The 25,926-nt window shown below is 36.4% G+C and overlaps 2 protein-coding genes across 2 annotated transcripts in view; both read right to left on the reverse strand.

The window, feature by feature from the left end:
• Positions 1-3,443: 3,443 nt before the first annotated feature.
• On the reverse strand, positions 3,444-17,578 carry LOC121389742 (nephrocystin-3-like). Its single transcript, XM_041521391.1, has 6 exons — positions 17,491-17,578; positions 16,155-16,260; positions 11,581-11,730; positions 7,789-7,907; positions 6,101-6,245; positions 3,444-3,614 (listed from the first exon to the last, which is right to left on the reverse strand). The coding sequence occupies exons 2-6, from the start codon at positions 16,212-16,214 to the stop codon at positions 3,444-3,446; spliced, it is 645 nt and encodes a 214-aa protein (XP_041377325.1). The 5' UTR covers positions 16,215-16,260; positions 17,491-17,578.
• Positions 17,154-25,926, reverse strand: part of LOC121389743 (TPR repeat-containing protein DDB_G0287407-like) — a 78,335-nt gene continuing 69,562 nt past the window's right edge. Inside the window, exons 15-19 of the mRNA XM_041521392.1 lie at positions 23,407-23,549; positions 22,403-22,562; positions 20,461-20,556; positions 19,203-19,354; positions 17,154-17,232 (exon numbers count right to left, since the gene is read on the reverse strand). Of these exons, the coding sequence (XP_041377326.1) occupies positions 17,154-17,232; positions 19,203-19,354; positions 20,461-20,556; positions 22,403-22,562; positions 23,407-23,549 (630 nt within the window). The remainder of the gene's footprint in view (positions 17,233-19,202; positions 19,355-20,460; positions 20,557-22,402; positions 22,563-23,406; positions 23,550-25,926) is intronic.

The raw sequence follows: 25,926 nt of genomic DNA on the forward strand, positions 1-25,926 counted from the left end.
CAGTTCCAATTGCTAATGACGTCACCTTTAATGACGTCATTAGCTTTCCGGGTGTTATTGTCTATTTGATCCCAGAAAAATAATGTAATTAACCAATCACAATACAGAATGCACTCGCCGTCAGTTTACAATTAATAGTAAGCGTTTCGAGATCAGTTAACCATTTAACCATTCTAACTGAATGCTATTTATTCTTTGTTTCTTCTACACCTTCCTCTCTGGTATTTTTATCCCCAACTATCCGTGTTATCTTTATTGTAATATTGTTCTAGCCATCTTGATGTATAACATGTATATTTGTTAAAAGTAGGGAGAGGCCTTAATATAGGTACTTGCCTGTTGGCCAATCCCAAATTTGATCTGCAAATAAATATTGTTTAATTAAACAAAACTAATTTGGGGGCGAGAATGACAGGGATAGTCTCTCCGCTATTTTTTTTAAAGTTTAGAAGTCTGAAATAAAGATACAGTCAAATTTCGATAACTCCACCTTCGATCTCTCGAAAACTTTGTTCTCTCGATCTGAAAAGACGGTCTCGGCCGAGTTGCTGTACAAACTAGTAACAATGACCTTCGAAAACTCAAACTTCGAAAACTTGATCTCTTGATCTAATTCTTTGGTCCCGCCATAAAGATTTAATACAGTATGCACCTCTAAAACTCGATGCGTGTGGATTGATCAAACTGTCCTTGCTGATAGTATTTTAAAGACGAATGTATTGTCAATCATGTCAATCAAGCGAAGTGTGCTTATCTCGGGTAAGCCAAGACGGCTGCTGAGGATTACGGTGGCAATTACAGAATAATAGATCGATTAATAGATGGAACAAAATGATCCTGTCTTTGGTTGTCATTTTCGTACATGGCGGAGGGCCTCGCTACGTAATATATAATTACAGACACAGTCTGGTTAACTTCAAAGAGCATTTGTAATATGATATGCTCTTAAAGGCGTGAATCGTGTCACATTTTAGCTTTTTTTCATTTATGTATCAGTTAATGTTTATCAATTACCAGTCATTTAGATATGTTAAAAAATTATACATCACAGATCGAGCAATCTGGGAAAAGACCCGGTAACATGAGGATAGCCAGATCGGTTTTAAAAAGTTCTACTTTCTTGTCATCCAAGCAATATCGCGTAGGACCAAGAAATGGGGATGGGTGGCCAGATTGGAGAAAGAAAGTAGAGGTGCTAAGTATAAATAATTTTGCGTAAAACAAATGTACTTGGTGTTATTCGACATTCAGTGTTTTATTTGTTAGTTATGTTCCTGCGCGCCATGACGTCTGTAAAATACGTCAACATTCATTATATCATTTTCTTTTTGTTATTTGTATATGTATATAAATGTCTCCATTTTTCTTTTCTTTTTTCTGTCAATAAATATATGTAGCCTATATGCCCAAGCATATATTTCAAATTCATCTGGGTTATCTTTTTTTGTTTTGTTATTTACTTACTTTTACAATAGACACAAAATGAATGTACCACAGGCGTCGAAGATGCCAACAGCTGGCCGGGGTGGGGTGGGTATGGATGGGATGGGATGGCGTGAGGTGTGGTAACAGTGATATATTAATTTGCCTTTCAACTGGGGATGTATAGTTTTCAGAGTTCAGAGATAGGCAGTGAAGTGCATGCTTCTTACAATATTAAACGAAATCAACCAGCTGCAATGCAGTTTCAAATTTGAACTCTTATATATTAATTTCAAAAACTCGAACTCCCTGAAACTCAAACTATTACCTCATCCCCTTCAAGATCCAGTTATCGAAGTTTGACTGTATATGTCAAGACATATTTCTGTAATGTTTATTATTACTTTGATAATGTCAAATCTTTGATTTAAAGTATATATATATATTTTTTAAAGTATGGATGGATTACTCAATATAAGCACAAATACATAATAGGGGTGCAATGATACGGTCAAAACCGTATTGCGATATATTGCGATATAAGAAACTGTATTGCAATATGTATTGCAATACAGTTGATATTATTTAAATTTAATATTTATGGGTTGGGGTTTTTTTTAATGAAAACAGAAGGCATAACGTTTTAATGATCTTTATTAGTTTCAGTTGTCAGGCTAAATGTTTTAGGTCATATTTTTATTTTTTAACACAATACTAGTCTACTAGAACACTGGTGTGACAGTGTCAAACTATTTATAAATTGTCACATTCGGAAATCCTTACTATCGGACTTTTCCGTTGCTGCTCGCTTGACACGGAAATGTACGTATTGAGTCGCAATGTTTCAGCAGATAGACTGAAACAGAGCCAAGGTATTTTGAATGATCGGCCGAAGTTCAGTGAAAAACAGCGAAGTGTGATTCTCATTTGTTGGTTTATTTCTTTGAAGATGATAGCCGTAGTCGTATTCCAACGTAAATGAACAATGAATGATAATGTGTAAGTAACAAAACATTTATTTGTAATTATCGTTAAACACGTTTTGTTTAAAAGTTAGAACTAAGTATAACCGACCTATCACTTCGTATGCCAACAAGTAAGCCGACTACTCTTGACGTGATTGTTACATTTCCTGTCATCACCAATTAATAAAATGATGTGTTTTTTGTTTGTTTGTTTGTTTGCCTATTTCAAGACAAATAAGATACAAGAAAAAAAATAGCGTATAAAAATCGCGATACGCAAAACTGTACCGCGGTTCGTATCGAGCTGATCAATTATCGCGGTATACCGGTACACCGGTTTATCGTTGCAGCACTAATACATAATATATAGGCCTATATTCTATTGATTATTTAACTCAACACAAGTTACATAAAAGGGTATCACTGATTAAAAAAAAGATAAGCAAGCACAAGTACATGCACATAATATGTAATAGTGAATTATTTAACTAGTTATTTTTTATTATTATTTTTTTTTTCTGCTCATACTGAAGAAAACAAAGTGCAAAGTAGTTTGTGTACACTGTAGTTCAGGAACTGTGGATGATTTCACTGCGATAAAAACTTACGGAAATTAGTGATGTTGAATCATTTTAAATTAATATGAAGGAAATTGGGCGCCATTTTATGATTCATGAAGTTAACACGTCTTTACTTTTTAAAATTTTGACAACTGGGATGAAACATACTTAAAATGTTTATTTTCTCAGCAGATTAATCCCTATTTTGGGATGTTACAATTTTTACAGTCCTGGGAAGAAATTTGCGGGTTCTGTGCAGGATATGAAGGGCACCTATCACCCATGCAATCATGTCCGGTTTAAGGGAATCGAATGCTGTGATTGACTGAAGTACTTTACGGGTTATTGGGATTACCAGCAAGGTGCGGAAATGTTTATTCATGTACAATTTTTTTTTTTAATCGAAATGAGCTGCAGTTCGCAAATTGGGAAACGGTGTACCCATCCGTGGGTCTAAAACCGCGGGTTTCGGTAACATCGAATAATTGTCCCATCCCTAGTTCTGATTACAAATTGTTGCCAGCATTTTTGACAAGTGTGAGTACTCACAGAGACGCCAGAACATATCCTGCACTTCATCATCATAGCGGTCCATCATCATCCACGCAAACAACAGATTTTCCAGAGCGCGTCGATGATTGTAATTGTCTTCAGGATATAAATTGATCTTAAAATAAATCAAATGTAAAGAGTTAAAGTTTGTTTTATTTAACACCACCACATTAATATATTTATCATCAGCTATTGGATGTTAAACATTTGGTAATTCTAACATATAGTCTTAGAGAGGAAATCTGCAAAAAAAAATTAATTAGCAGCAAGGCAACTTTTATATGCACCATCCCAAACAGGAAAACACATACCATGACCTTTGATATACCAGTCGTGGTGCACTGCATGGCTGGACCGAGAAATGGCCCAATGGGTCCGCATTGACGAGGATAGATCAGTCGAATGTTTTACCACTGGGCTACACCCGCCCCAAATGAAATATAAGGTGATCTATTTACTACAATGAGCTACACCCGCCCCAAATGAAATATAAGGTGATCTATTTACTACAATGGGCTACACCCGCCCCAAATGAAATATAAGGTGATCTATTTACTACAATGGGCTTACACCCGCCCCAAATGAAATATACGGTGATCTATTTACTACAATGGGCTACACCCGCCCCAAATCAAATATAAGGTGATCTATTTACTACAACAGGCTACACCCGCCCCAAATCAAATATAAGGTGATCTATTTACTACAACGGGCTACACCCGCCCCAAATCAAATATAAAGTGATCTATTTACTACAATGGGCTACACCCGCCCCAAATCAAATATAAGGTGATCTATTTACTACAACGGGCTACACCCACCCCAAATCAAATATAAGGTGATCTATTTACTACACTGGGCTACACCCGCCCCAAATCAAATATAAGGTGATCTATTTACTACAATGGGCAACACCCGCCCCAAATCAAATATAAGGTGATCTATTTACTACACTGGGCTACACCTGCCCCAAATCAAATATAAGGTGATCTATTTACTACAATGGGCAATTCACAAAATTTTCATAAATATACAAAAAATGCTTGTATGGTATCGGTCCCCTTTTCTCTCCCTTATATATACAGTATACAGTAACTAAGGTTAACAGGCTTCCATGTTTGTGGTTACCTCTGTGGCGGTGGGGTTACATTGTAGACTGTCAAATGCCACGCAAGTCAATGCAGTATAGGCTCAAATCGTGCCAAGTGACACTTTGTGTTTCTAAATATTTAAATATCTCAATTAATGTAACGATATCTAACTTACACATGTCGCTGGCACAGCAGCAATATCGGACTTACCAAATGTTTAACTTTTTAACTGTATCTGAAATGTAATAAATTCACATCTGGTATAGGCATTGACCTTTGTAATATAATCATTATAGTATTGTGTCAACTCTCTTTGGATCCATTCTAAACATTTTGATTTCGGAACAAAGGTTTGAAATATACTTACCTTTATTTTTGTATTGTATTGTTCTTTCTACACAGCTCTTTACAATTTGGTTTTACATAATTACGTAATAATTTTTTTAATTTTTAATGAAAATAATCATATTCATATACAGTTGAATCCCGTTGGCTCGAACCCTGTCAGTGCTTGAGAAAGTGTTTGACCCATCGGGTAGTTCAACTTAACCATTCGGCCAACATTGGATATTTCTGTAACATCAGTTAGAAAGTTGAATTAGATGCACACTGGCTATGTATTAGATGTAAGTGCAGTAAAATAAAATAAATAAATGACAAATTCTTAATAGTTGCTGAAGTGATTACAGTTGATTAAGTCTCCCATTGGTTCAATTAAAACTGGTATTGAAAAATGTGTTCAAAGTAAAGCTTGATGCCGAGGCCTATGTACATGTATGCACCAATTGTTTAAATTGGCATCACAATTCATCTGACAGTTACCATAACATTAACCGTACTTGAAAGATCATTACCGATAGCTCCTTAGCAAACAACATCACAAACAATATGACAAGTATGGTAAAGAAAGGTTTGCATGGCTACTGTTGTGATTTCCAGATTCTTCTACAGTTTGTTCCGCCTAAATAATTAATCCTAAGTTTGTAATAACTAACTGCGCAAATGCAGCAATTGTTAGTCCTGTTCAGTGGTTTCATGGATCACCAGTTCGTGGGAAATATAGCTAACAACACTGACGGGACAGATAATTTAGTTCGAGCGAATTAGGCTTATAGTTGACCCAAGGATGTGTTCGACCTATCATCACTTAATACACGGGTTTACCAAACAAAAAACTTGGGAGTTCGTTTTTGGTTCAAGCGTTGTGGTGTATTCAACCTTTCTAACTTCGACCCAATGAGATTTTACTGTGCTTACTGTTGCAGGCCCGTAGCCAGGATTCTGAGGGGGTGGGTGATCTAGGCTTATAGTGAAGCACGAGTTACTTGGGGGGGGGGGGGGGGGGCATATTGAAAAAAAAAAAGAGCCACCGGTAGGGGGGTCGACCGACCACCACCCCCGACTACGAGCCTGTGTTGTGTGACACCAAATAGCTGATGCGTGTTTTTGTTCAGGGCTGTCATTCTGAAATGTAATATAACACCTAACAACGGGAAAATGAAGTACTTACTTTGTAAATTTCAATACATTTTTTGGCATAATCTTCAGCAGCTTTCCAGTTTTTGCGCACCATCTCAAGTGTTCCAAGGTTCATGTAGTTAACCGCAATGATTGGGTGATCCCAGCCCACAGCATTGGCCTTCACTCGCAGCGATCTGACCAGATTAAAACAATGAACAGGACATGTTACTTTGCTAAACAAGTTTTTCTCATATTACTGCTAGAGCTACATACCTACAGGGCCCAACAAATTTCCACATCTCCTAATTTCAAGGGCCAAAACTGTGAATAATGGGTTATTCGCCATGAAAGTCAAAGCAATTCTGTAACAGCTAGTACATGATATATGTAGACACATAATTTCAGCTCAGTATCTTGAGACATTGCGAAAAAAAAAGTGCAGAAAAGAAATGTTTGTGAAGGTGGCTAGGTAGGATGACAATCTTTGTATAAAACTAGTGGAGTCAAAGATGATTCTCGCTAAATCTGATACTAGTAGAGTCAAAGATGATTTCTCATAAATCTAAAACTAGTGGAGTCAAAGATGCTTCTCACTAAGTCGGATACTAGTGGAGTCAAAGATGATTCTCACTAAATCTGATACTAGTGGAGTCAAAGATGCTTCTCACTAAATCTAAAACTAGTGGAGTCAAAGATGATTCATGCTAAATCTAAAACTAGTGGATTCAAAGATGATTCACGCAAAATCTGATACTAGTGGAGTCAAAGATGATTCTCACTAAATCTAAAACTAGTGGAGTCAAAGATGATTCTCACTAAATCTAAAACTAGTGGATTCAAAGATGATTCTTGCTAAATCTAATACTAGTGGAGTCAAAGATGCTTCTCACTAAATCTAAAACTAGTGGAGTCAAAGATGCTTCTCACTCAATCTGATACTAGTGGGGTCAAAGATGATTCTCGCTAGATCTAAAACTAGTGGAGTCAAAGATGCTTCTTGCTAAGTCTGATACTAGTGGAGTCAAAGATAATTGTCACTAAATCTAAAACTAGTGGAGTCAAAGATAATTCATGCTAAATCTGATACTAGTGGAGACAAAGATGTTTCTCGCTAAATCAGAAACTAGTGGAGTCAAAGATGATTCTCGCTAAATATAAAACTAGTGGAGTCAAAGATGATTCTCACTAAATCTGAAACTACATGTAGCAGCTTAACTAGCCATTATTTCCAGTTTACTTTACAGCTGAGAGTTTGTGGTATTTATATGCATGGTTTATATGTTGATTGAAATGCTACATGTAGCAGCTTTAGACACATGCTACTATTTTCAACTATATTGGATTTGATTTGGTATGCATCCTTTAATACATAACACTTCAGCCATTTCATTGGCTAAAATCATCCAGTTAGTACGAGGTCAGTTAACAACAGTATGAAAAGAAAATGGACACATCTCAAATCATTCGTTAAGTATATAAAAAACGATGATGTTGCTCTCTCATCTTGGTGCTCGCACAACACAACCACACAATTACAGACTGCAGAAAAAAAAGGAGAAAAAACCCAACGTTATGTAAAATAAACAAATGCACGATTCCATTTCTTCACTTTTCCCCATTAATTTAAATGCTTTTTTTCCTTGCTTTTTCAAATACAATTTTCTGGATCTTAATTATAGGAGCCTTATATAAACAAACAAACATGGTTAAACCTAAATAAAGGGTAACAACTCTTACTCCAAATAGTTTTTCTCAGCAGAAACCAAATCATTTTTCCTTCTGTAGCACAAACCGACGTTGGTGAGAAGATTTCCAATAATATGGGGCACAGTCCCAAAAAACTTTTCTTCATATATCTGAAAAAACAAAACAAACATACATTTGGTTATACATGTACATTTATCCTGCAATCACTGTATACACTGGCAAGATAGGATGACTAGATAAATCTCTATATTTTCGGTCACTGACCAAAAATATAGGTCATGGGACATAAGCCCGACTCGACTCGAGTGTTTCAGACTAGGTTTTCAACAAACATACTCTTTAAATCATTTGTTAAAGTACAGTACATACAAATAACTTTTAGTTTTGCAATAAGAGTACAAAACTTGTATATTTATTTATAAATTAAGAGTTGAGAAACATTTTGAATCAGAATGTGACAGAATGTAGCTAGTATCTTATAAAAAATGACGTTATGTATCTTGCGTGACGTCATATACAGCAATAGCCTTGCTAGGTTGACGATACTCTATTTGCATACACAAAAATGAAATTTAATAATGATTTTCCGACTATTCCTTTAGGATTGCAAGATAAAAGAAATAACTGGTTACTGTCTTAAGATACTGGCTTTATCCTGCTCAGGTTGAATGGCGAAGCCTCGCTGCATTCGCCATTCTAACCTTCGCAGGATAAAGCCGATATCTTAAGACAGTAACCAGTTACTTCCTATATAATCATAAATGTAAATAAAAAACTAAATATATCAGATACAATGAGAATGTGAGCATGCTAAATGTTTAACTGTTAGAAAAGTATTCCCGATATAATTTCAGTTATGAAGTGAACAATATCGCAAGCTAATAGCGGTCGCTGTGAGCAGTATCACAGAAAGTTTAAATTACTTTCCTAAACTGGCGTCAGGTGCAAAATCACTCTCCTCATTAAAGGTAACAAAATTGAAATATGTTGTTACTATTTGCTAAATAAATTCTCTAATGTTAGGTCTCACTACACAGATCACTTCCGGGTGACAGTTCATTCATCACGGTCCACTATAGTTCCTAATTGGGACACATGTTATGGTTCACATATTCACTTCTAGGAAATGGTGAAGAATTAAAACAATATGTATGTTTAATGGTAAGCCTTCTGGCTGTATTTTGCCAATGTTATTTTGTAATATTGTGCATCGACCTTTTGGGACATGGGTATATAGCGCAAGTGACAGCCGGAGTGAATCGGTTAATGAACCACCTGTTCGGACCAGTACTACAGCCAGATGCAGTCATATAGCAAAAAACTGAGACGGAAATGTTCTCAATTTTGGAGTGAAAATAAATGCTTATATAATGTATGTTCGCAATGGTGTATGTTGTTAGTGCCAACGAGAACCCGTTCTATGGGCAATGTTCGCTTGAAGTTGGGCAGTTTAACATGGGTTTCAATGGCAGATGACATCTGTGTAGTGAGACCATAATGTAAAACATGAAATTACTGTTTATCCCAAAATATATAAGTTTAGCAAGCCAAAATGAAAATGTACTAGTGTAGCATCCTTATAAAAGGTAATTACATCGATGTGGATTTCAGCCAAGTGTATGGGGGCCCTATTTGGGTAAATATTGCAAATGTCAATTTTATTTATTTTTATTATTTTTATTTTTATTTTTTAGGGGTGTGTGTGTCAAAATGTATATTCTAGTATACTTACATGTAATAAATAAATTGATCTGAGTGTCTAACACTGAGTTTCTCATTGTAAAAGGTCAAAATTCAAGGTCACAAGGTCAATATCCAAATTCACCCTAATTTCTGTGATTTTGTGCATATGAATTTTTTCGAATGTACAGTCATAATGACACACAGTTTTGATGGTATTGTGAATATATAACATAGTATTCTACTATGAAAGTAGAATTTGTATCTGCCATTAATAATATGTGGATCTTCATGCTGAAATATACAGAAAAAAAACAGGATTTCAACACTTCATTATGAAACAATTGTTGCCCATAGCAACAATTGATGGAAACTAATATTTTTAATGAACTAACTAGATAATTAGCTTCTTTGTATGTTCCCCATATCAGAACTACCAACAAGGTCATACATTACCATATAGTGGCTGCTTGTTTGATGACCATCTATTGTGTGGATGACCAAGGAGTGACAATGTGATATGAAGTTTTATTGGATGGTATGGTGCATCTATCTTTTGGTGTATTGTTTAGAGTTCATAAGTTACATGGCTCTAGTATAGCTTTTCATGGTGTAAATGACCCAAATTATCAAAATGACTTCAAACCAAGTTTGACAAAATCGGTCACTAGACTTTAAGGTCTCACTACACAGATCACTTCCGGGTGACAGTTCATTCATCACGGTCCACTATAGTTCCTAATTGGGACACATGTTATGGTTCACATATTCACTTCTAGGAAATGGTGAAGAATTAAAACAATATGTATGTTTAGGTTGCATAGTACCAAAGAAGAGAGTACCGTGTCAAAGTTCGACGTGCACCGTCAAATATTTACGGCGTAAAAGCAGCTGTGGGTGTGATTGGTAGTAATATGTGACATTGATTATTTGTGCAAATACTATTATCCATTGACAATAAATAAATACACTTTCATTTGTCATACAGTTGTTATGTAGTATATACCAGAGGTTGAAACTAATGCGGGGTACCCCCAAAAATGGAACTGCAATTTTCAGCAAAAATGACGGTTGCTATTAAAAACATAAATTAAATCTCATAAATGATACGTGACCCCCCATTTTCTTGCAGCTAGATTAGATGTGAGGTGCCACACTTTCTATTGCTGTACTTCCTGGGTGTGTTGAAACGCTGCTTATATCAGTTTTATTAGTAAACGTTAACATTATCGGCAATAGGAATTGATTTGGTCTAATGGAACCTATAGCATATATTCACTATATTATCATTATTTTATATTGTGTGCCATTTACTGTTATTTGACAGTCATAATTGCTTAATTAGGTTACACTCAGGCATGGGAGTTCATAATGACCTTGACCTTGGCATTAATTTACTGTGCACTGCTGAGAATAGAGTTTGAAAAAAAGTCTGTGCTGACCAATTGGAGATTTTGGCCCATATTTTTTACTTAAAATATTTTAAAGCTTATTTATCCAAGGTGATGGACATGTCATATAACACTAATCTTATTTAGGATAATAAGTCTAGGCAAGATGAACGGAAATGTTCTCAATTTTGGAGTGAAAATAAATGCTTATATAATGTATGTTCGCAATGGTGTATGTTGTTAGTGCCAACGAGAACCCGTTCTATGGGCAATGTTCGCTTGAAGTTGGGCAGTTTAACATGGGTTTCAATGGCAGATGACATCTGTGTAGTGAGACCTTACCATTTTGAACTAGGCTATTAGGTCCACATGTGTTGAATACACCTTGTCATGTACAATATCTATACACCAACACAAAATAGTTCTAAAATAAATATTTATTTCTTATTCTAAAAATAAACATTGCATTCAAAAATTTTAAAAATCAAAACCATCGACTGGAAATAAAAGAAAAGGTAATTTTTAACAATACAACATTCTTTTGCTGATCATGCATAACTAGTGTAAAAGTAGTTATGTTAAACAAAAGCATACATTTTTGGTCAGACAGAAAATATAGAAATTTATCTATAGTCATCATATCTTATATAAACAGTGATTGCAGGATAAATATTTAAAGAAATGTTTTCTTTTTGCGAGTCACATCATTTGACATATCTAATTGTGTATTAATTTTACCATGAACACATACCTTACGAGCATCTTCGTAGATGGCAATAGCCTTGTCGTATTCCTTTAAATCCAATGCAACCAGACCAAGATTCTGCAGAGCATCAGCCATGTTCCGTTTGTTGTCATGTTCCTTGTGTATGTCGTGAGATTTCTGAAGCAGTTCTTTAGCCTGTATGAGAAATGACAAGTGTGGACTATTGTCATGGTTCTCGTGTATGTCATATACAAGTGCTGACTATTGTTTATTGTCATGGTCCTTGTGTATCATGTACAAGTGTTGACTATAGTTTATTGTCATGGTCCTCGTGTATGTCATGTACAAGTGCTGACTACAGGTTATTGTCATGGTCCTCGTGTATGTGATGTACAAGTGCTGACTACAGGTTATTGTCATGGTCCTCGTGTATGTGATGTACAAGTGCGGACTATAGTTTATTGTCATGGTCCTCGTATGTCATGTACAAGTGCTGACTACAGGTTATTGTCATGGTCCTCGTGTATGTGATGTACAAGTGCGGACTATAGTTTATTGTCATGGTTCTCGTGTATGTGATGTACAAGTGCTGACTACAGGTTATTGTCATGGTCCTCGTGTATGTGATGTACAAGTGCTGACTACAGGTTATTGTCATGGTCCTCGTGTAAGTGATGTACAAGTGTGGACTATAGTTTATTGTCATGGTCCTTGTGTATGTTGTGTACAAGTGTGACTATAGTTTATTGTCATGGTCCTCGTGTATGTGATGTACAAGTGCTGACTACAGGTTATTGTCATGGTCATCGTGTATGTGATGTACAAGTGCTGACTAAAGGTTATTGTCATGGTCCTCGTGTATGTGATGTACAAGTGCTGACTACAGGTTATTGTCATGGTCATCGTGTATGTGATGTACAAGTGCTGACTACAGGTTATTGTCATGGTCCTGTGTATGTGATGTACAAGTGCGGACTATAGTTTATTGTCATGGTCCTCGTGTATGTGATGTACAAGTGCGGACTATAGTTTATTGTCATGGTTCTCGTGTATGTGATGTACAAGTGCTGACTACAGGTTATTGTCATGGTCCTCGTGTATGTGATGTACAAGTGCTGACTACAGGTTATTGTCATGGTCCTCGTGTAAGTGATGTACAAGTGTGGACTATAGTTTATTGTCATGGTCCTTGTGTATGTTGTGTACAAGTGTGACTATAGTTTATTGTCATGGTCCTCGTGTATGTGATGTACAAGTGCTGACTACAGGTTATTGTCATGGTCCTTGTGTATGTGATGTACAAGTGCTGACTACAGGTTATTGTCATGGTCATCGTGTATGTGATGTACAAGTGCTGACTACAGGTTATTGTCATGGTCATCGTGTATGTGATGTACAAGTGCTGACTATAGTTTATTGTCATGGTCCTCGTGTATGTGATGTACAAGTGCTGACTACAGGTTATTGTCATGGTCCTTGTGTAAGTGATGTACAAGTGTGGACTATAGTTTATTGTCATGGTCCTTGTGTATGTTGTGTACAAGTGTGACTATAGTTTGTTGTCATGGTCCTCGTGTATGTGATGTACAAGTGCTGACTACAGGTTATTGTCATGGTCATCGTGTATGTGATGTACAAGTGCGGACTATAGTTTATTGTCATGGTCCTCGTATGTCATGTACAAGTGCTGACTACAGGTTATTGTCATGGTCCTCGTGTATGTGATGTACAAGTGCGGACTATAGTTTATTGTCATGGTTCTCGTGTATGTGATGTACAAGTGCTGACTACAGGTTATTGTCATGGTCCTCGTGTATGTGATGTACAAGTGCTGACTACAGGTTATTGTCATGGTCCTCGTGTAAGTGATGTACAAGTGTGGACTATAGTTTATTGTCATGGTCCTTGTGTATGTTGTGTACAAGTGTGACTATAGTTTATTGTCATGGTCCTTGTGTAAGTGATGTACAAGTGTGACTATAGTTTATTGTCATGGTCCTCGTGTATGTGATGTACAAGTGCCGACTATAGTTTGTTGTCATGGTCCTCGTGTATGTCGTGTACAAGTGCTGACTATAGTTTACTGTCATGGTCCTCGTGTATGTCATGTACAAGTGCTGACTAGTTTATTGTCATGGTCCTCATGTATGTCGTGTACAAGTGCTGACTATAGTTTATTGTCATGGTCCTCGTGTATGTCGTGTACAAGTGTGGACTACAGTTTATTGTCATGGTCCTCGTGTATAAGTGTGGACTATAGTTTATTGTCATGGTCCTCGTGTATGTCGTGTACAAGTGCTGACTATAGTTTATTGTCATGGTCCTCGTGTATGTGATGTACAAGTGCTGACTATAGTTTATTGTCATGGTCCTCATGTATGTCGTGTACAAGTGTTGACTATAGTTTATTGTCATGGTCCTCGTGTATGTCGTGTACAAGTGTGGACTACAGTTTATTGTCATGGTCCTCGTGTATGTGATGTACAAGTGTGGACTACAGTTTATTGTCATGGTCCTCGTGTATAAGTGTGGACTATAGTTTATTGTCATGGTCCTCATGTATGTCGTGTACAAGTGCTGACTATAGTTTATTGTCATGGTCCTCGTGTATGTCGTGTACAAGTGTGGACTAGTTTATTGTCATGGTCCTCGTGTATGTCGTGTACAAGTGTGGACTACAGTTTATTGTCATGGTCCTCGTGTATAAGTGTGGACTATAGTTTATTGTCATGGTCCTCGTGTATGTCATGAGATTTCTGAAGCAGTTCTCTAGCCTGCAGTGTGAGAAACGACAAAAGTGGACTATAGCATCTCTTCACAACTGATTTGTATTTGAATACTCTTGCAGGCTAGTGAATGCTAACATGTGTATACCCTAAACATCTCACAAACATACAGACAACATTTTATGACCCTCAATCACAAGCCTCTGAAAAGGATACAGAATGTTTCATACCCAATCCAGTTTGTCCACTGGTCATATAGTACACATAGGCTGTTGTAAGACAATATTTTCCTTGATCAACATACAAGGATGTGAGAGGGGCTGGAACAAAAAAGCTTACTGCGGCCAGGGGCCAGGGGCCACTCAAGGGCCCCTGAAGGAAAATTGTTGTTTGCAACCCCTAGAACTGCCAAAAATTGCATTCAATGCTAACAAATCTAAACTGGTTATAACTTATAATACAAGGCACACATCATAAACTTGAAACCATGAAAACATGCAAATGAACCTTGAGTGGTCAACAGTATTGAACATCATGGTTTTTTTTTTTTTTAGACAAAATGGAAAAGTGCATTTACGCATTTCGAGCTCACACATCCCTGAACATATTATTATTAACCTTCTGACTACTGCAGTCGACATACTGTACACTGTATACAGTGCATTCCCCAATTCATATTTCCCGCCGTTTTGCACATGACACTCACCGGAAACGGAAATATAATAAAAGAAAAATGAAATTTTTTCAAAATCGTCGCTTTTGTTTTGATTTTTTCAATTGAAAATACCGTGAAATTTTGTGTTCAAAAAGTGGTTTTCGGCAAGTATTTTCGCTTGACAACAATGGCGGCACGTCGCGGTCATTTTCAGGGATCAATAGCCGACTGTGACAGCTAATTTGATAATAAATTTGATCGTTTTACCAACAACGAAAATTACCAAATATTGCAATATGAATCGTAGTTCGGGTTTTAAAAAAAATTCTGGTCAGAAAACCACTGTTATCGGGAATAATGGACATACATACTGGACAGCTGGCCACAAATGCCCGCAAGTAAATGCAACTTTTTCGATTTTTTGCCTAATTTTAATCACCATTAGCCGATCTAAAAATAAATTTTTTTACAAAAAAGACACGAAAATGATACTTACTGATTCATATATGAACTTTATTTCATGTATTTATAAAACATTTAAGTGAATGTATGTGAGTACAAATTATAAACTTGTACCCACTCAACGTGGTTTTTGTTAAAAATTAATCCAGTAGTCTAAAGGTTAAAATGACATGTATGACTTAATATCGTCTAACTAAACATTGTAATATACAACTCAAAACAATTGTTATAGTACGTATCAACTAAATTATCAAAAGTGTTTTTATAAAGATGTTTCTAATTTTTATTATAATTTATTTCTTTATATCTGTATCAGCCCTGGCAATTAAAAAAATAAGCACGGCAAAACTATGCCATGGAAAATAGTCTCCAAGTTTCACTGTAATTTTGTGATTAATGATTATGGGTGAAAGTTCTATGTCAAAATAAATGTTGGGGAAATCTGGAAACTCCACGTTAATCTCCACAGCATTACCGTTACCATGGTTAAAATTAAGATAAAGTAACTGAACTGGAGTCAAACCAGATACAGTTGAATCTCATTGGCTGGAACCCCGTCAGTGCTCGAGAAAGTGTTTGACCCATCAGGTAGTTCGACCTAATCATTCGGTAAATATTGTGTTAGTGTATCTCGGGACTTTGTTTTTGGTTCGAGCGTTGCGGTATATTCGACCCTTCCGAGTTCAACCCAACGAGATTCTACTGTATGTTCTTGTTATACAATATTATATGGGGTTTAAAAGGTACAGGTACATGTAGCTGCATAAAAAACTCACCTCTTGTAGCTTGCCCAAGTAACGAGCTATTAGTCCCAATCCATTGTAACACCATGCCATACGAGTCTCTGCAAATTTTTTGGTTAAATCACCATTTTCCAGAGCTCTAAAAGTGGGAAAATTAGTGTTTTTAAATAAACACACTTACACACACATTTCAGTTACAAAACAAAATAAAACCATGTTCTTATATGTCAAGCAGAACACACACAAAGCAAGAAGATAAAAATAAATAAATTTTGAGGTCAATAACAAATTTCTTTTGGGTTGGCAGAGAGATATATATATATAGCTCTGGATGTTTAGAAAGTTTCACCAAATTATCTAATGAACTCCAAAAACTGCAGAAACCCACCATTATTTTCAACAAACTATGAATCATTACATGAAATTCTTTCCCCAGATTAAAATAAAATTTGCCAGTTGTGTTTAAAATTTGCAATTGGTGAATTTGGTGAGTGCCAGAGCTAGCCCTGGTTGGACAGTTTGTTTTTCACAGTAATACGTTTTTTAAGACTTATTGTACTAAAGCAGTACATGTATGACAACGCATGTTTATATCTCCTAATTTCAAAGGCATTAACTCTGTCAAAAAATGGGTAAATCGCCATGAAAGTCAAATTCGATCTATAACAGTACATAATAAAGCCATACACAAAATTTCTGCTCAATATCTTAAGGCTTTACGAAAAACAATGTACCGTAATTGTTTTCTTTCGCTTCTTCTAAGTTCAAGGGACATAACTCTGTCAAGACTAAAAAGCATTTTGAGAGTACTACATGCATGTAGTACTCTCAATATGCAGGGCCCAACAAATTTTTGTATCACGTAAATTCAATGACCATAATTGTGATAAATTGGTGAATTAAATCACCATGAAAGTTAAATTTGATCTATAATATAACAGAACATGATAAAGCAATTTACAAAATACCATGTCAATGTCTTCATGCATGCACACATAATTATTGCAACAAAAAAGTCTGGAAAACAAATGTTCAGTGGCCGTAACTCTGTGAAAAATAGGTAACTTGACACAAAAGTCGAACATGATCTGTAACACAGAACATGATAAAGCTGTACACAAAATGACAGACCAATATGTTGAGGCATTCTAAAAACAATTAAATGTCTGGAAGACAACTTTTCATATCTTTTAAGTTCAAGGGCCACAATTCACTCAGTGAAACTTGACCTGTGACAGTACTTGACAAAGCTATATACAGACAGATGGACAGATGGACAGACAGACAGACGCATGAATGGAGATGACTATATAGTCCCCTCCAGTTGAACCAGTAGGGGACTAAAAAATAAAACATCTCAAATACTTACTTTTTGTAGTACTCTAAAGCCTCATAATGTAGTTTCTTTCCATCTGCGTATCGCTCTGTGTCGCAGTAACTACAGGCCAGCTGGTATTTGTGATCTCAAATACTTACTTTTTGTAGTACTCTAAAGTCTGATAATGTAGTTTCTTTCCATCTGTGTATCGCTCTGTGTCGCAGTAACTACAGACCAGCTGGTATTTGTGATCTCAAATACTTACTTTTTGTAGTACTCTAAAGCCTCATAATGTAGTTTCTTTCCATCTGCGTATCGCTCTGTGTCGCAGTAACTACAGACCAGCTGGTATTTGTGATCTCAAATACTTACTTTTTGTAGTACTCTAAAGCCTCATAATGTAGTTTCTTTCCATCTGCGTATCGCTCTGTGTCGCAGTAACTACAGGCCAGCTGGTATTTGTGATCTCAAATACTTACTTTTTGTAGTACTCTAAAGCCTCATAATGTAGTTTCTTTCCATCAGCGTATAGCTCTGTGTCGCAGTAACTACAGACCAGCTGGTATTTGTGATCTCAAATACTTACTTTTTGTAGTACTCTAAAGTCTCATAATGTAGTTTCTTTCCATCTGCGTATCGCTCTGTATCGCAGTAACTACAGGCCAGCTGGTATTTGTGCTCTCAAATACTTACTTTTTGTAGTACTCTAAAGTCTCATAATGTAGTTTCTTTCCATCTGCGTATCGCTCTGTATCGCAGTAACTACAGGCCAGCTGGTATTTGTGATCTCAAATACTTACTTTTTGTAGTACTCTAAAGCCTCATAATGTAGTTTCTTTCCATCTGCGTATAGCTCTGTGTCGCAGTAACTACAGGCCAGCTGGTATTTGTGATCTCAAATACTTACTTTTTGTAGTACTCTAAAGCCTCATAATGTAGTCTCTTTCCATCTGCGTATAGCTCTGTGTCGCAGTAACTACAGGCCAGCTGGTATTTGTGAAATCAAATACTTACTTTTTGTAGTACTCTAAAGCCTCATAATGTAGTTTCTTTCCATCTGCGTATCGCTCTGTGTCGCAGTAACTACAGGCCAGCTGGTATTTGTGATCTCAAATACTTACTTTTTGTAGTACTCTAAAGCCTCATAATGTAGTTTCTTTCCATCAGCGTATAGCTCTGTGTCGCAGTAACTACAGACCAGCTGGTATTTGTGATCTCAAATACTTACTTTTTGTAGTACTCTAAAGCCTCATAATGTAGTTTCTTTCCATCTGCGTATCGCTCTGTGTCGCAGTAACTACAGGCCAGCTGGTATTTGTGATCTCAAATACTTACTTTTTGTAGTACTCTAAAGCCTCATAATGTAGTTTCTTTCCATCTGCGTATCGCTCTGTGTCGCAGTAACTACAGGCCAGCTGGTATTTGTGATCTCAAATACTTACTTTTTGTAGTACTCTAAAGCCTCATAATGTAGTCTCTTTCCATCAGCGTATAGCTCTGTGTCGCAGTAACTACAGGCCAGCTGGTATTTGTGATCTCAAATACTTACTTTTTGTAGTACTCTAAAGCCTCATAATGTAGTTTCTTTCCATCAGCGTATCGCTCTGTGTCGCAGTAACTACAGGCCAGCTGGTATTTGTGATCTCAAATACTTACTTTTTGTAGTACTCTAAAGCCTCATAATGTAGTTTCTTTCCATCTGCGTATCGCTCTGTGTCGCAGTAACTACAGGCCAGCTGGTATTTGTGATCTCAAATACTTACTTTTTGTAGTACTCTAAAGTCTCATAATGTAGTTTCTTTCCATCTGCGTATCGCTCTGTGTCGCAGTAACTACAGGCCAGCTGGTATTTGTGATTGGCTAGTTTCTTCTGTCGGGACTGCTCTTCATAGTTGTCTACATTCTCCACATTATTCTAGACACACAAATTAAAAACTACAGGTACAGTAACAAAATTAATTTAGAAAGTTTATTTCTTCAGTCAGTTAGAGAGATAATAGTTAACTTGTGATAAATAGTTTCTTAGTAACTATTAACACTGCTGGTACATGTATCTGTAGCAATGCAAATCAGCCACAGAGTGTACACCAAACAGCTGATGTGTATTTTGTCCTGGGGTGTCATTAAACATTCATTCATTCTAAATGAATATCTAACATCTAATTATTTACAATAAAGTTATCTAATATTGGTTAGGCTATAGCAAATTATTTCTTGATAAACAGAACCATTCCTGCCTGCATGAGAGTTACAAGTATAACTTTCAATTCCTGTTGAAGTTGATTCTTATTAAGTGGCAGGTTTACAAAAAAAATTAAGTAAAACACTGCTGAATATTTGCTGAATTATTTGCAGCGTTTCCTAACAAAAAGTCTACTTCATCACATCTCAATATATGTACTTTCAGCATTAATTATATGGATTGAACTACAGGCTGGTAGGTACTGGGTTCGGATCCCAGTCGAGGCATGGGATTTTTAATCCAGATGCCGACTCCAAACCTTGAGTGAGTGCTCCTCAAGGCTCAATGGGTAGGTGTAAACCACTTGCACCGACCAGTGATCCATAACTGGTTCAACAAAGGCCATAGTTTGTGCTATCCTGCCTGTTGGAAGCGCAAATAAAAGATCCCTTGCTACCTATTGTAAAAGAGTAGCCTATGTGGTGACAGCGGGTTTCCTCTAAAAAAAACCAGTGTCAGAATGACCATATGTTTGACATCCAATAGCCGATGATAATTAAGATAAAAAAATCAATGTGCTCTAGTGGTGTCGTTAAATAAAACAAACTTTACTTTAATTATATGGAATATAGATTGTGTGGGAGCATTTTTAGGGTATGGGTCTCAGAAATTCTATATGAACAAATTAAATATTTAAACATTGTTTATTTCTATTAATAAATTAGTATATTACATTGTATGTCACAGAAATCACAGAACTGTTATAGACATTGGTATGCTAGAAAAACTAACAACGTTGCTGAAATTTGCTGAATGTAAAAAGATCGGAGAACACTGACCAAAATTCCAATAATTCTATTGGACATCTGCATGCTGGCCAGCTTACACACTGCCAACTCGAAAAAGTCCTGCATTTGCTCCAAAAATATCAGCATCTACAAAACAATTGATGAATTTAGTATAGTTGCATGGTTCATTCATTTGAAAGGTTAACTGTATGATACAATACTTCACTACATGTATGAGCATGATATGATTTTAACTTATTTTAATGTATTCTTTATATTTAAAGGGACACACCCTAGTTACGTTTATTTGTTAACCATTACAGCGTTGTTTTTCGCTATTAAACCCCATTTTTCACAAATAAAATTGCACTTTACTTAATTTTATTATTTAGAATACACATTTCCATTCACCTGAAGTGCTTTTTGGTAATCCTGATGTTTGTAAAACCACGAAATGCATTTTTTGCATTTTTTCACAAGACGTGTTGTCGAGAAAAAACCGTTAAGCAAGCGAGGTCCAATCTATTTTTAGAGAGGATATTTCCATTTCAATGTCACAGACGTTGGTATATCACGTGACCGTTATAATTTTGGTTCGGTTTGTTTTCTCGTGCACGGTTCGCGCAATCAACATCCGATTTGTTGTCGTTTGCTTGTTGTTCATTTGTGAGATTTTTCTTCACAGTTCGTGCACATTTTCAGTAACAATAAAGTTCAGACAAGTAAGTGTCTCAATACAAAACGTTACAAACCCTTAAAACCAGACAACCCTAAATTTTGCCACCGACCCTGTCTGTCTGTTATTTCTTTTACATTCCTCGGGGTATGAACAAAAAAAATCATCCGCATCAAGCCATTCTCACAGCAGATGGTTTTTTTTGTTCATACCCCAATGAACATAAAAAGAATTTTAATAACAGACAATATTACTTATAATTAAATTTGAATCATATGTACAGGCTAATAATAAACACTAAAACACCATACTTTATTTTGAATTATTTTTTGTTCATAAACAATAACCCTCAGTAAGACAACTTGCCCATATAAAATGATGTCATCAGATATGACGTTCCCTGAAGACGTAATTTTTAACTTCATTGACAAATGAACACACTCCCTTTGCTACGTCTGGACCAATGGGATGACGTTACGTTGTAATGAATGTAACAGAAATTTAATTATTACCAATTACAAGTAAACAGTGTTATTTTTATTTTTGCTTTCACGTAAAATAGCATCTTATAAAATACTTATGCTAAATGATCATCATTCATCATTATTCACGTTTCATTATTCTAAATAAATGTCAGTATGTGCATGTTCACTACACAGCAAATAACTTCTGGCTGGGTCAAATTTCGAGGTGCACCCAACTTTTGATAGAGAAGTGAACACCACAAGTCCAGTGATTGGTGATTAATTTGAGTGTGTTGGTTGTAAAAAAAAAAAAAGTTCATTTTATTTCATCTGGTACCACTGTGTCAAGTAGCCTTGTGCTTGAAACATGGGGTACCTGTGAAAAAAACAGTACTCAAATTTTGTGCGGAACTAGGGTAGTCAAGGATGCTACCCGTTATCTCAGAAATGAGCAGCTTGACCCCCAATTTTTTCTGATTCACTTTAATGGTGAGGGGTGGTAGTATTTATATTTGTGACACCACTAGAGCACATTGATTTTTTAATCATCGGCTATTGGATGTCAAACACTCGGTAATGTTGACATGCAGTCTTAGTGAGGAAACCCGCTACATTTTTCCATTAGTAACAAGGAATCCTTTATATGCACCATCCCACAGACATATAGCACATACTATGGCCTTTGATTTACCAGTCATGGTGCACTGGGTGGAATGAGAAATAGCCCAGTGGGCCCACATTCGGGGATCGATCCAACACTGACAGAGCATCAAGAGAGCGTTTACGTTGTACCACTGGGCTAAGTTTCACCCGAAGGTAACAAAAGCTACAAGTCCAGGGACTAGTGAATTACCGCCACTCCGGGAGGTTTGTTTGACGAAGCGGCTCCATCGTTGTACAGCATGTAATACTCCACCAGCCTCGTGTCAAACTCTTTCTCAAACATCTCTCCATATTGTATGAAGCTGTAGCCAGTACTTTTCCACAAATCCAACAATTCATAATCCCTCTCTCTAGAAAAATAAATAAGGTTGTGTAAAGTGGGGTTTTTTCACAAAAGTTTCAGAATGAGAGAAAACGTTTAACCTACAAGTAATTACAATTAATGACGACTTTAATTATTAATATTTTGTAACAAAATAAATGTCAGGCCTTCTAGATTATGGTATCCCCACTCCCATGGCTAGTGATATTTATTGTTGGGCTTGTAAATAACTACTGTTGTCATGCCCGACGGCTAGTGAATTTGTTTTCAGTCAAATGTTGCAGTTAAGTCTATTTTGTAAATGTGAATATCCTGCCCCCACCCAACCCCCCAATGTTAGTGTTTTTAAGCTCATATATGTCCCTCTTTAGGTGACATATCTGATTATTACTATTATTTAGTAAAATCGTATTAACTTAAAGTAAAGTAGGGCTAGTAAATTTTTAATCGAGGCTAGTAAAAAAAATTAAATCACTGATCCTATGGCTAGTGGATGTTATAAAAATTATATAAGTCCTGAAATGTTTATAAAATGTATCCAATGTCCATGTGCACACTTCACCAACATATGCAAACATATTCATTTCATCTCCGTTAACCATTCTTACTTTATTATAATTTACAGTGACAAAACAGATACCACAGTGATATTCAGTAACAGAAAAAACAGCCAATCAAGTTTATCTAAATTTTAGGTAGATACCTGGAGTCTAGTGTTCTGTTAGCAAGTAACCGATAGAGTGGAAGTCAAGAGTGTCTGCAATTACCGGAATCTCCCCTACTGACTGTCACAAGAGATCATATGACCTAGGGATGTCATAAAAAGAGAGAAATAATAAACTGTAGATACTTTTTCTGTTTTAATAACTTACTGGTACAATCTTGAAAAGATGAAGAGATCAGTTAGGGTCCTTGCCAAGCCTTCTTTGTCATCTATTGATTTCTGTAACCATGGTAACTCATAGGCTGGTCGGATAGTGGATGTGTTCAGATAGTCCATGGTTATGCTAAAACCCTGAAATGTTTTTTTTAAATAGAGAACAAAAAGGAAATACTGTATAATTGGAAATGTTTGTGGGTTTTTAGTTTCATGGGTTTTGAGGGTAATTTAAGTGGCCAGCCTTGAAAATATAAAACCTTGAAAATATCAACATATCCTGTTAAAAATATTAATTGTGATCACTATAATAAACTGACAATTTACCAGAAATGTTTATTTGCTACCATGCATAGATCACAAGAAACTGCATGCGAATATACATGTAGTGTATTAAAAACAGTAAAATGCATACACACAGTATTACCTTTTAGATAAATTTAATGCGTTTTGATGGGTCAGTAGCTAATGCATACCACAAGTACACCTTAATTGTCATTTGCGGGAAAATACAGAATTTGATGAGGTGTACAAAATGTCACGTGACTTGCTTGACTGGTTGTACGAAAATACAAACTGCGGATGAGACTGACAAAATGTTCTCCAACATGTCTCACTGATTAAATTTCTTAAAAGTCTTGAATTCATTATGAATAGGAATAGGGGAAACCGGGGCACTGTGAATCAAGGGGCACAGTGAATCATAGCTATTTTGGTACCACTGCCTAGAAGGAATCCTGAGATGATCTCATCACTTTATGTGTTTGCACTCATGCACGAATTGTCAGTTTGAGACTGAAAAATATACAGACAAAATAACAAGGGTAAGTATGTTTTTATGCGTCAAAAGTAAATTTCACAACTTAAGATTTGTGTGCCATATCTTGTAGATCATCCAGCAAACACATTCAGCTATGCTTCGGCAAACTCCGGACAGCAGAATTCTAAGTTTGCCGACCTATATCGTGACGTTGCGTCACATGATCACCCATTCAGCCATTCCGTCTACTAGGCGGAATAGCCCAGTGGGCAATCACGTGATCTATGTCTCGGAAATAGGTCGCCAAGCGTTGTAATTATGGCGACGGAGTGTCACGAAGCGTAGCTGAATGTGGGTGCAGTCGGATTTCTTTCTGTAGTATGTGTATTAGTGATTAATAAATGGATTTTTTTTATCAGCTAACTCGAAAATGATCGATCTAAAGGTATTTGACGTCAAACATAGGCTTGATGTGGTATTAGAGCGGGAATCTTTGCCAACTTTTTGGTTGTCAGGAATTGCCAAAAAAATACATAGGTTGGTCTCTGACTGTAATGAGAGCGTATTTATGTCCAAATGTCCGTCTAGCTCTCTTACAGTCAGAGTACTCGGGCTAAGTGAGTCACTACTTGTGTGATTCACTGTGCCCCGCATGAAATTAATACATGTATGTTCGTCAAAAGCCCATACACCTTTTTAATTAATGTAACAAGGATTGGAAACAATCAAAACACCAAAGTGTTTAGAAGTGTCCTCGTCATGACTTAATGGCACACTTTGAGGGGATTCAACAAAATCATGAATTTTCTGCCCCCATTTGTACTGAGCATTTCCGAAGTGAGAGAGAGATGCTTTATTTAACGTCTCACTCACCACATATTATTTACTGTTATATGGCGTCAGGCATATGGTTAAGTACCATTCTGATAGTGAGAAAGGAATCCTGCTGCGCCACATGGGCTACTGTTTCCGATTAGTAGCAAGGGATCTTTTATATGCACATTCCAATAGACAGGATAACACATACCATGGCCCTTGATGCACTAGTTGTGCAGCACTGGCTGGAACAAGAAATAGCTCAATGGGTCCACCATGTGGAATTGATACGACCACCCACCACACCATGAGCGAACGCTCTACCGCTGAGCTATGTCCCACTCCCTTTCCGAAGTGCAGGCAAATAATGTGGACAATAGGCCTAGTTATTTTATCCATCTACCATGAACCAACCTATGTGGGATCTGTTATTATGTTTAAAGTTTACATAAATGTAAATCAAGCAAATTAAGTGAATGCCATTCATGTTAATGAGTGATTCACTGTGCCCTGGAAACTTATTCACTGTACCCTGGTACTGGGGCACAGTGAATCACTTTGTTCAATTGAAAAAAAAATCGTCTCTCACCAAAAACATAAGGGAGATGGCAAGGAGCTGCTGGCTTGTGTTTATACACAACATTCCCCTGTTATATATGCAACATATAATGGAAACTCCATTACAAACAGGAAGAAGAAAACTGGCAAAATAATTTTTCTGATTCACTGTGCCCCGGTTTCCCCTACCACAATTCGGTAAATTTTATTTTTACTGTTTATTTGAAAATTTCTTGAACACGTTTGGCCAAAAAATATGCTAGATTGTAGTTTTTCGCATATATTCAAAAGCTAATGCTAGAATATAGCATTGCGTAATTGGTTACCGTGTTCGAACTTGGGCTAATTATCATAGAAGTATTTTAAGCAATGACTTGACAT

This window comes from Gigantopelta aegis, chromosome 15 (assembly GCF_016097555.1).
Source record: "Gigantopelta aegis isolate Gae_Host chromosome 15, Gae_host_genome, whole genome shotgun sequence".
Classification (NCBI taxonomy): Eukaryota; Metazoa; Mollusca; class Gastropoda; order Neomphalida; family Peltospiridae; genus Gigantopelta; species Gigantopelta aegis.

Excerpts from the sequence above, each read along its gene's own strand:
- LOC121389742 (XM_041521391.1), bottom strand. The coding sequence starts at position 16,214 with ATGGCATGGTGTTACAATGGATTGGGACTAATAGCTCGTTACTTGGGC. Across the intron at positions 11,731-16,154 it reads ACTTGGGCAAGCTACAAGAG|GCTAAAGAACTGCTTCAGAA; the intron begins GTGAGTTTTTTA and ends TTTCTCATACAG. Across the intron at positions 7,908-11,580 it reads TCTACGAAGATGCTCGTAAG|ATATATGAAGAAAAGTTTTT; the intron begins GTATGTGTTCAT and ends TTGTTTTTTCAG.